At 47.1% G+C, this 12,007-nt stretch overlaps 1 protein-coding gene across 2 annotated transcripts in view; it reads left to right on the top strand.

The window, feature by feature from the left end:
• The first annotated feature begins 4,372 nt into the window (after positions 1–4,372).
• The window catches only part of LOC101983458 (cytochrome P450 4F5-like), a 13,418-nt gene continuing 5,783 nt past the window's right edge, over positions 4,373–12,007 (top strand). The window contains exons 1-5 of one of the 2 annotated variants that reach the window (XM_005360688.2): positions 4,373–4,570; positions 7,526–7,670; positions 9,117–9,170; positions 9,258–9,385; positions 10,711–10,832. In XM_005360688.2, coding sequence (XP_005360745.1) covers positions 4,373–4,570; positions 7,526–7,670; positions 9,117–9,170; positions 9,258–9,385; positions 10,711–10,832 — 647 coding nt within the window. Of the gene's footprint in view, positions 4,577–7,525; positions 7,671–9,116; positions 9,171–9,257; positions 9,386–10,710; positions 10,833–12,007 lie in introns of both variants that reach the window. The other variant, XM_026786012.1, reaches the window with a different exon arrangement.

Below are 12,007 nucleotides of genomic sequence, written 5' to 3'. Positions count from 1 at the left end.
CAGCCGTGTCCCTTCAGCAATCTCTGGCAGCAAATGGAATCTTTTTGAGTCTGTTCCACTTTATGCCTAAAGCATTCTACAGCTTCTCCCAATATACCAGGATCTTCGTATCAACTAAGCATTCAAATTCCTAGCAATATGCACCAGACTGTCGAGGCCTTTCTAAAACCCATCACCAGGCTTCAGCAGCTTTCTGGTAGCCTGGTGCAAGCCTGCAAACCACCCATCAATCTCATGTTTCATGCTCAGAGAACCAGTACTATATGTGATGTTGTTGACAGGTTTTGCTGACCCTAATGGCCTTTGTGTCCCAGGAAAACAATTCCCTAGGTGACCACTTTGCATCAGGGAGTCCTGTCAGCAGCATTCTTAGTCCAGAATCCCTCCTTTCAGACGTATTTTTATTGTTTCAAGTGGAGCCATCAGTGACTGGGGTCTCACCTGCCTTACTGTCCCAGGCAGGACAGGTTTCTCTTTAGTGGGTTAATCTGAGCATCACAGCTGTTTTCTCTTCTCCCTCCTTGTCTGCCACGTCAAACACTCTCACACCCCTTCCTGCACAGACTTCACGTCTTCATGTCTTTCTCTTCTGTTCACTGTGCTCTTTCTCACAGGAGACCTGGATAAGAGCAGTGAGAAGTAACCATGGCACAGCCCGAGTGTAGCCAATCCTCAGATTTCCTCAGCCACTCAAATCAGCCCATGAATTTTGAATCCAGCTTTACTCAAGTTCTCAGAACATGAGCAGACTGAAGCCAATGGATGCCTTGTGGCCCTCAGAATTTTACCTAAATCATATCATCCTTGTTCATATTTCTGTCAGCACTGTGGTGCCCTGAGCACTAATCAGTGTTATGGGTATGGGGCCATTCAGAGATTCACCAGCCTGACCATGAACACATTTTAACAAGTAAGAGGCTTTATTAAACATTGGCCGGGTCCATACCTGAGTCTAATGCTCAGAGTATTGTGCTAAATTACGTTAGCCAGGGACTTTAAAAGACAAAACGCACAAGGCTACATACTTCCTGCCTTCGAGCAATCAGAGACAAGCACATGTGCTGACGTATGTCCTGTCCACGTGCTGTCAAGCAAGCATCCTGTGCAAATGGAGCAACCAAACGCATTAACAGAAGCAAAAACACGTGGTTTGTTATTTTACGTGACCAACAGCCTCCAGCATTCCAGGAAAGGCAAGTGGCACTTACGAGTTAGAGGTGCTTTTGTTTTATAGATCTCTTAAACAATCAAAACTTATAATATTAGCCACCACAATCAGAACATCCCATTCCATTTTGCTTATAGTAATCTAGGGATTGTACATCACATAATTTCAAACTTCCATGTTCCTTCAACAAACCAGCCCCAAATTGCTCCTAATGTGGTTAGGTTATCACACTAATGACCTCATTCCTCATATAAATTTCCTGTATTAGCTACTTTTCTCTTTTCACTGATAAAATACCTGGAAAAGTTAGTCAAGGAAGGAAGAGATTCTTTTTGCCCAAGGGTCCTGTCCATCGTGATGGAAACATATGGAGGCAAGAGCATGAGGCAGCTGGTCACACGATATCTTAAGTCAGGAAGCAAAGAGGTTATTTGTGGTATTTGGCTCATTTTCTTATTTTTATTTAGCCAGGGAATACAGTCCTGGAAATAAAGCTGCCCACATTCAGGGTGGTCATTCAACCCTTCTGAAAGACTCTCCTGGGCACCCCCAGAGATCTGCTTCCATGGTGATTCTAGATCCAGTCAAGACAACAGTGATGACTGATTATTGTGACCATTATATCAGGGTCTGTGTAATTTATCGGAAGATTAAACTTTGCTATATGTCATACATTTATCTTATCATATGTAGCCCAGGTTGGCCTTGGTTCATATTCCTCCTGCGTCAATCTCCTAAATGGCCTGATTATAGGGGTAATCTTTGTTTATTTATAGCTTAATAAGTTAATTTTAGAAACTGACACCTGTGGTTATGGGGTTGGGAAGGCCAAAGTCTGTATAACCCCAAAGCCTGGGTGGGGCTTCAGACAGGTGTGTCTTCAGTGCACACTTCTTCCTAACTGTGGAAGTCAGTGTTTGTTCTCAGGTCCTTCCAAAGATTCACAATGGCCAGAGGAGGTCATCAGTTTCTTCTGGTCTTGACCCCAGCAGCAGTATCGGTTTCTGTGTGTGGAAAGAGAATTTGGTTGAGACAGTGTCATAGAAAACACATAAAATTTAATCAGAGCAAGGAAGGAAGCAAGAATATACTCCTAGAAAATGAGCAGGTGAGGGAGCTGAAGTTGCATTTTATGTCTTTCAATTACTATGCCTAAGAAATCCATGAAACAAAAATGCCTCTGATCTGCAAGCCCCTTGCCCGAGGACAGGTAGTTCCTGAAATGCTGGAGACCACATGTGTTCACTCCCCTAAACAAGTGTGTTTGACCCATCTGTACCGGTGTGCTTGATCATATGTGGCCGGGAGGATGTACGTAGCAGGAAACATCGTAGGCTCTGATTGGACCTGATGGGAAGTGCAATGAATTATGAGATCTCTTGTTAAGTCATTGCCATACTTGATTCTGGGCCATTTCCCAGGAACTTGGATATGGACCAGGCCAGAGTCCATCCACCCGCCCAGTATTTAATTAGAACTTACTTCAAATTTGACTTTAAAGTGTGGTAGTGGTCTTGTTCTCACATTAACACTACCAAGACCAGCAATCAAAAGCCCCCTTTGGTTCACCTACGCCCAATAAAAATGAAATATCTCATCCTAACATGGGGTTTCCCCTTTTCCCTTTATAAACCACCATTTGCCTATGGGCCACATCTGTCTCCTCTCTATACAGAGGCAGTCCTTCGCCTTCTGAGACAAACACCCCTGCCCTTCTCCCTGTTACATCCTCTGTCTTTGTCTCCTATTCCCCGCCCTCTGTCCCTCTGGGGAAAATAAATCTCCTTTGTGCTGAGAACTTGGTCTTGGGGATCCTAAACTGATCCCAACTTCTTACAGAAATAGTTGTGCAAAATGTTAGAACACGCATGTAGGTCCTGAGGTTGAAAGTTTACTAGCAGAAAGGGGAACGGCACTCTGTCAAGTTCCCTGGAAAGGAAGTCATGAAGTTGCTTTAGTCTGACCTTATCATGGACCACTCTATGTATGGACTGTCATTATTCTCTTCACACCCCGTTTCAGGGTCTTCAGCTAGCGCACCCATTGTTATTTATGTCCTATTTGAGGGGGGAGCTGTTGGGGTTCCTCAATGACTTTGTTTCCTCTCTGAGAAATAGGAAACGTGGCCATGGGAGATTTCAGTGGCTGGTAAGTCCCGCATACAGCAAATCCAGGGCAGTTTCTGGACAAAATGTGTATGCTCTAACGATAATGCTAATCTTCCATGCTAGGGAGATAGCAGATTCCTGGCTGTCTTGCTTGCCTGCACGCTGCTGCTGGCCTTTTTCGGTTTGACCCCTTCCCCTCCACGTTTCTGCTTTCTCCTTAGATTCCAGGTGCGTTTTCCCAGCTAAGCCAGACAAGACAGCAAAACCGGTGAGAGAGCTCTGCCGGTTCTAAGGGGTGATTTTGCAGCGGAAGGAGGGCATGCTAGCTGCAAGCACCTGAGAACTAGCGTGGGGGCGCTGTCTGCTAGAGGCTTGTTGGGGTTAAAAAGAACTAGATGTCCTCTCTGAAGGTTGGGTGGGGAGTGTAGGAGAGATACGAAAGCAATGGCTTGTCCTGGCAAACAATGGTCCACTTTTCAAGGTTTCTGAGGAATGCTGAGTATTTACTGGGTCAGAGTCCAGCCTAAAATGAGCCCAGACTGCCATCTCAGGTGTGCACACGGGCGTGCGTGCGTGTGTGCGTGTGTGCTTGAAACCCGACCCTGCCCAAGTAGGAGGGAAGCAGCTGACCCTGGGAGGGTTGGATCATTCGGTCCAACCATCTACACAGCTACTGCGGGTCAGAAACGGCATAAAAAAATTCTAGAGGAGACAGGAAGAGGCCCTCGGACACGAGCTGCTTCTGAGAGAAGGTATCAGGTTGGGGGCTGGCAGAGAGGGTCCTGACTCGAGGGGGGGGGGGAACAGCTCTATCACAACTTGGGTGGCTCCATGGAGCTACTGGGCCAGCGGACCAGTGGTTTCTCGGCAACTGAACCTGAGTTTCTTACTGGTCAGTTTTAGATGCTGGACGGTTGCCTCCATTAGCCCCTCCTCATCTTCTTGTACCTCAGCTCTTTCACTAGACACTCCCAGCAAGACTGCAAGTCTTCACTCCATTCCAGCTGCACCCCTAACCCAGAGAGTCACAGCCCACAGCTCTGGAGTTGCTCTCCTGGGCCTCCCGAATCTCACCTATGTTCATCTACCTTACAGGATGCAGTCATTAAGCCGGTCCTGGCTGGGCGTGGATCCAGTGCTGGCCTCTCCCTGGCATCTTCTGCTGCTCTTCGGGGCTTCGTGGCTCGTGGCTAAAATTCTGGCCTGGGCTTACTCCTTCTACGAGAAATGCGCCCGCCTCAGATGCTTCCCTCAGGCCCCTAAGAGGAACTGGTTTTGGGGACACCTGGGCACGGTGGGAGTGGCAGGAGGATGGGTCGGGTTGGGTGGATATCTGATAATAAACAGACTTGACGAATGGGGATCAGGGATCCGGGGTAGGAAAAGGCAGGGGCGTAGGACGGCAGAACCGTGAGGGAGCCCCCCTCTCCTCCCTGTCCCAGCAAATCCACCTCTAGCACCTCACACCCCTATGCTCTGGAGTCTTCCTTTCTTTTCTTTGCCAATCTAAACCTGCTTGGCATCACATCCCCACTGGAACTCACGGTTTGAGGTCTCTCGCCCTGATCTGTGCACGTCTGCCCTACTGGGGAGCTCCCAGAGTGGGCTGCTCAGAGCAGGGACATCCCTGGTCCGTTCCCTTTCTGCTGTTGGATTTGAGGTGTCACTGTAGCATGTCCAAAGTCTGGCTTTTTCTTGACCCATGGCTGTTGATCGCAGGCCAGTGTCTGTACCTCTCTGGGCTGTTACTTGCCCTATTGGAATGAGCTGTTTTCCCGACCTCCACCTACAGGGGCTCTGTGGGGCAGAAAAGAGATACTTGCAGTCTCCTTCCTCCAGCAGCTTGAACTTTGTCCTTTCTTGTTTTGTCTTCAGCTCTCAAGGTTTATCAGCTGACTCTAACGTCTATTTTGGGTCAAAGCTGAGGAGTTTTTAAAAATTTGTCATGCCAGAATGTAACAACCAGTGTCTTGTGTGTGCTGCTCTTCCACCGAGTCACAGAACAAAAGGACTGTTTTCTTTTTTATTAGGGACCACTCTAGCCTCTCACACAGACCTAAGCTTCTGGAAGGGGCTGCAACTCAACACCCTCTATCCACAGTGCCCCTTGCTCCCTGTTGCGAGAACCACACCTTGCGTTGGATGGATGTCACCTGTAAGGCTGCCACCGCCAGTGCCATTGTCACCACTACCCTTTTTCCTTCCAGCTTCTCTTGCCACTTCCTCTCATCACAGGTCACCTCAGGACCCCCTCTTCCTCTCCACATTCCAATGCGGCAGTCTCCTTCCAGCCCTGTTCTCAAAGCCACCTTAGTTCCCACTCCCCTTAGCACTTAGGGTCTGAAGTTCTCGCCAATAAGGTTTTCTTTCATAGACATTGTGAAGTCTTCACCTCTGATGATCTCACCCAGCCCCATGTTTTCTGATATGTTTTTCCCATGTTTGCTCCTATCCATCCACTTCAGTATGATCCCTTCTGTACTGACCTCCCAACTGCTTACCCTGAAATCCTGTGAGGCATTTTCATTCTCTGCCTGCTTTCCCCTCCTGCTCCTCATCCTGCCAACCTTGTGATCGCCAGATCCAGACCCTACCTCATCCATCTCTCCACAGCCTTCTACTTTACAGGGAAGGTCCCCTTCTTTCCAGGAATATCATTGTCACAGGCTTCAGAATGACACCCTCGCTTGTATCCCTTAGATCTCTGTCATCTTTTTGTGTCTACTGCTGGCTCCATCTTCTCCCGACATCACACAGTCTCCCTGCCATTCTTCTCTCACCCCCGCCCCCACAAGCTGCCTCCTTACCCAAGGGTCCAGCTCCTGAGCTGCCCATCAGTGCCCTCCTTACATGACTTCCATGATCACATCTCTCCTGAGTAGGGAACCAAGATTTGTAAACCTTTAAGATTCTTTGCTGTGAAGCTGGGGAGATGCCTACTCGGAGTTGGTGTTAGTAGGCTGTGCTCTGGTTCAGGGACAAGTAAGAGAGAGAGAGAGCTGGGTGGAGTGAAACTAGCTGTGAGTTTACTGCTGATGGGAAGAGTGGAGAAAGTGGGGAGGGCGTAAACAAAAGATGAATTGGAGTTTGGAGATGAGAAAGATCATATGGGAAGAATCCTATAGAGACAAAGGGAGACACACAGACACACACACGGACACACACACGTGGACTAAGAGACAGAGAGACTAAGACAGAGACAGAGAGAAAGAAGGAAGGAAAGAAAGAAAGAAAAAAGAAAGAAAGAAAGGAACGCGGAGCATATTCTAGTTTGTTTCTCTATTACTGTGATAAAACACCATGACCAAAAACAACATGGGGAGGGAAGGGTTTATTCAGCTTACATCATAAATGGAAGTCAGGGCAGGAACTGAAGCAGGGCTATGGGGCAGTGCTGCTTACTGGCTTGTTCCCTAGGCTCATGTTCGGCTGCTTTTCTTACGCCTGTCAGGACCACTTCTCCAATAGTTGCTCCACACACAGAAGGCTGGGCCCTCCTACATCAATCATTAATACGGAAAATGCCTGCAGACTTGCTTAGCGGCCAGTCTGCTAGATGTGTTTATACAGTTGGTGTTTCCTCTTCTCAGATGACTCTGGCTTGTGTCAATTTGATAAAAACTAACAAGCCCAGGAAGTGAGCAGATGAAGGAAATGGAGAGAAGAAAAAAGGACACTTAAAGTTAAGAAAAAAATACACATTTAGATTTAGCTAATAATTTTCTCCTTTCAGTTACACATCAATCTTTCTGTTGTCTACATATAGGATGTATATCATGTATCTATTTATATTATCTATCTATCTATGCATATGTATGTATGTATGTATCTATCAATCAATCATCTATATACCTATTTATCTATTATCATTCTCTGTTCATATATATTAGTCTATACAACTGTGTATCATTTATCCTATGTATGTATGTATGTATGTATGTATGTATGTACGTATGTATGTATTCATCCACCTAGCCATCCATCCATCCATTCATCCATCCATCCATCCATCTATCATCCATATTTAGATCATAAAACAGAGAGATGAGGAGAGTTACACATCAGAGAAAGGTATGTATATAGAAACATGGGTACACTAAGAGACACACGTAGTGAACCCTGGTGGACTTAGCAAGAACCAAAGATGAATAACCCAAATAGGAGGGTGAGAACGGTGGAGTGTGGTGGGCACAGAGTAGGAGCATCTGGTACCCCTGCCAGGACTAGCCTCCACTTTCTTCATCCTCAGATCCAGAACAACGAGGAAGGAATGCAGATGGTGACTGAGATGGGCAAGGTCTTCCGAGATGTCCAACTCTGTTGGCTGGGACCCATCATCCCTGTGCTAAAGCTTGTTGACCCTACATTTATTGCCCCCCTGCTCCATGCCCCAGGTATCTCTCCCAGGATCCCAACTCTTGGCCACTTCTCTGTTTCTTATCTTGACTGGGGATGTAGCTCAGCGGTAGAACACTTGTCTACCAAGAACAAGCTTTAGGTTCCATCCCTAGAACTGGGAAGAAGACTCTCTTTTATGAATGTTTATGTGTGTACATATGTGTAAGTGGGTGCACACGCATGTGTACATGCATGTATGTGGAGGACAGAGGACAACCCTTCTTGTCATTTCTAGAACCACTGTCAACTTTGTCCCTCACTGGCAGGAGCTCACCAGTAAAGCTAGACTCGCTGTCCAATAAGCCTCAGGGATCCTCCTTGTTTCTTCCTTCCTTGCTGGCATTTTTACATGGGCTCTTGGGATGAAACTTAGATTCTTAATGCGTGCAAAGCAAGTATTTTACTGACTGAGCTATCTCCCCATCCACAAGAATTATGTCTGCCAGAGGGGTCTTTAGGTACAGTTGATTCTAGATGCCTTAGAGTGAAATCAGGAATCTTCACCTTCTAATTCTATTTTCCTCCTTGAGGACCTTATCTTCTTGCTTGGAAAGATGTATTCTAGTCATTCAATCACCAAGAAAAATTCTGTGATTCTAGATAAAGTTATAGATAACCCACCCTGTTTCTTCTGCTCAGTTCAATGAGTCTTGGCTGTCCCAGCAACCTTAAAGGCAACTCAAAGATGGAGATGGTTTGGGATAGAGATGGTATGCCGAGTACTGCAGGGGATGTCCACTGGAGTCCAGATGGGATAGCTGTGTCTGGTTGGTTGGTCCTGGGGCTGCTTGATGGCTGGAGAAGGCAGAGGCACACAGCTCTGAGAAGAGAGATGCCCTTAATTTTGAACACTTAATGCTTAGTGTGGCATAGAGGAGAGAACTAGAGGGGTCTGGGACATATCTAGGTCACATTCAGGACTCAAAAGGGACCATATTTCAGTGCCAATCTGGGATTATTTGAAGGGCACAATTAGGTCATGCCAGACTTTTACACACCGGTGTTGTGTCATGTCAGGGAATATCATGTGTGTTGTGTCTATGACAGGTTGTGATGACATGTGCCCCTGTCATATATACCAGGATGTGTCAGGACATGTCAGAGAGCTGCTAATGAAGGTGTGTCCTAGGGCTTTGCAAAGGCCTGTAGAGTGCTGTGCTGAGCTCAGATATGGAAGACAGAATGGACCGTGTAGCAGCCATGTGAAGGCATGCTGGGGCATGTTGTTCCCTGCCGGGATGACCTTTGCTCTTCCTGCAGCTGCAGTCTGGTCTGGTCTTGTCTTACCTCCTTTCTCTTCCCTTTTTTCTTTGTCCCTGTCCCTTCCCACCTTCCTGTGTTTGGAGGGGAAGTGGGGAACCCTGGGGCTGGGGGTCCCCACCCTCTCCCAAAGTTCACCTTTCACCCTTTCCATGGCTCCTGATTGTCTTCCTTCATTGCAGCTTTGGTGGCCCCCAAGGACATGACTTTCTATGGCTTCCTAAAGCCCTGGCTGGGTGAGTACCTCAAGGTGAGGATCAGGGGACAACTTGGGGATCAGAGGAAGCTTCCACCTTTGCCCACTGCCCTGGCTTCCCTTCCAGGGGATGGGCTCTTCCTGAGTTCAGGTGACAAGTGGAGCCGCCATCGCCGCCTGCTGACGCCCGCCTTCCACTTTGACATCCTGAAGCCCTATGTGAAGAATTTCAATAAGAGCGTGAACATCATGCACGTGAGTTCCTCAAACCCAGGGTCCCACAAAGAACACTGCAGAGCAGGGAGTGACTTCCATCAGATGTAGTCTGAAGGTGTGTTTCTGCTGCATGGACTTGGGGACATCAGTTTTCCTCACCAAACCTCAGTTTCCCCATCTTTAAAATGAGGATAATAATCTGAATTTAAAGGTGATCAGAAGGACTCCATGGAGTCATGTTTCTAGCATGTAAACAGGGATCACAGGAGGCCAGTATCTACTTTCTCTTACAGAACTTCTGGAAAGCCAACATGTTACTGTCGAGTTTTACACAGTAGACCTTTCTTAGTTCATTGACCTTCAGCTGGGCGTGGTGACATGCTGTTGTATTTCCAGCACTGGGGAGGTGGAGGCAGAAGAATTGTGAGTTCAAGGTCCATCAGGTCTTGAGTATAGTTCCAACTAGCTAGCCTCCCATGGGCAAGGCCCTGGTTTCTTTCAGCAGCATTGAGAAAAAAAAATAATTTAACTGCTCTTGGTAGGGCAGCCAGGCCTTCCCTTTCATCCCTTCATCCTTAGGGAATCATTGCTTTGCTAGTGTGGAGATATTGATTCATTAGAGACAGAGGAGGCAGAATGCTCGGTGGCTTTCCAAGCTACATTTCAGCACAGCAGCACAGAGTCTTTTTCACAATGCTCTTGAGCGAAGAACAAGTTCTCAATTCAGTTCAGACCTGGGGTGATGGGTCCCCCCTCCCAGTGGAACTGCTCTCCCAATTTCATCGCAATGGCTGATGATAGAGGAATTATGAATCCTGGGCCATTTCTATAGTCACTTACCACTGTGGGAATGATGGTGATAACTACTGATAACACTTATTGAGCATCTACCGTGTGCCAGTTCTGAGATCTGTTGTCTGTTGTAATTTCTGCACTGCTCTGAGGTAGAGGTGACTATGACAGTTACATTATAGATGGTAAATCTGAGGGTCATAAGGGTCAGGGAGCGAATACAAGTCCACCAGCCATAAGAGAGTGTGAGTGATGAGCAGACATTGAAGTATGGCTTGAGGGACAACAAATACGTTCAAGTTGAAGGCTTGATTAGTAGTTACTGGAGAGGGCAGAAGCCTGACCAAGAAAGTGGTGGAGTTAACTGAAAGCTCTTGACTCCTAACTCTACATCTCCATTTCCTACAGTCCCACCTTCTATGCCCATCCGAGTCTGGCTTCTCTGGGGTCAGGTAGAACCTGAGGCAGAAGACCAAGAGGAGGGTTCCAGCAGAGAAGATGTCCTGATGTTTTGCAGGGACACGGGTTCAAGGGGCAAAGGCTTAGCCTTGTTCTTGTCCTCTTCTCGAAAGGTCAAGTGGAAGCGTCTTGCTGCAGAAGGCAGCGCCCGTCTGGAAATGTTTGAGAACATCAGCCTCATGACATTGGACAGTCTGCAGAAATGCCTCTTTGGCTTTGACAGCAACTGTCAAGAGTGAGTACCTGTGTTGGGCCAGAAACCTGCCCCATGGATCAAGAGAGAAGGTTGGGGAAGAGGGACTGGCAAGAGAGAGCAGAGGGAGCTCCCTGACGGAGGTGGGTGACCACTGCCATATAAGGACACGGGAGAAGGAGACAGAGTAAACGGTCCTTCCAGAGTTTGAATTATTTGGGTAAAGACAAGGAGATGCGGATGAGTGGGACCTGAAACAGGCAATGAAGCCATACCTCGGAAACTAGGTTGGAGAATGTGTTTGATTTGTTTTTGTGACAGCATGTCTAAGCAAAACATGTTTTATTTGTTTGTTTATTTATTTATATTTTTTGTTTTTTCACGACAGAGTTTCTCTGTAGCTTTAGAGCCCAACCTGGAACTTGCTCTGGTAGACCATGCTGGCCTCAAACTCACAGAGATCCACCTGCCTCTGCATCCTGAGTGCTGGGACTAAAGGCATGCGCCACCAATGCCTGGCTAAGCAAAACATGTTAAGAAGGAAAGACATGGTTGGTCCCCTGGTATCAGTGCATTGTGGTGGGGAATGACAGGCAAAGCAGCTCCCACCATGATGGCTGAGCTTCCTAATCTTTGTTTCTCAAACAGTGATTTGAGGCTGGCCACACGGAGAGGTTTTTACCTTTTGTCTAGAAACTCCCTACGCCATGCAGATGTGTGTTTTTACTGATCTCAAAGATGCCTCTCAGTCTTACATAGATTACCGAGGTAGCCATCAAGGATAGATCTAAAGTGCACAAACCTTTTCTTTCTTAGCCTTGTCTCCCTTGCCCTTCCTCCTTTCTTTTCTCCTTTACCTTGCTTCCTTCCTCCACCCTTTTCTTTCTTGACAGCATCTCAATCTTCACTCAGTCTGGTCTGGAACTCACTATGTAGATGAAATTGGACTTGTACTTCCAATCCTCCTGCATCCACCTCCTACACGTTGGGATCACAGCCAAGAGTCACTATTTCTAGCTAGGGGCCAAATCTTAAGCAGGTTGTAAGAGAAAGTGTCTGTACAGAGGGGAGTCCTAGATACAGTGAGCTTGGGCAATCTAATCAACAAAGGAGCTTCATGGAAATACAGGATGCAAGGAACCAGGAGAGGAGGGTCTGAGCCTGGGCAGAGTCACAAGAAACCAAGGGAGAAGAGCAGGAGCAGATGCTGAGTGAAT

The sequence above is a fragment of the Microtus ochrogaster genome, linkage group LG3 (assembly GCF_000317375.1).
Source record: "Microtus ochrogaster isolate Prairie Vole_2 linkage group LG3, MicOch1.0, whole genome shotgun sequence".
In the NCBI taxonomy this organism is placed as follows: domain Eukaryota; kingdom Metazoa; phylum Chordata; class Mammalia; order Rodentia; family Cricetidae; genus Microtus; species Microtus ochrogaster.
The sequence above is the reverse complement of the archived record's forward strand: the minus strand, read 5'-3'. Positions and strand labels throughout refer to the sequence as shown.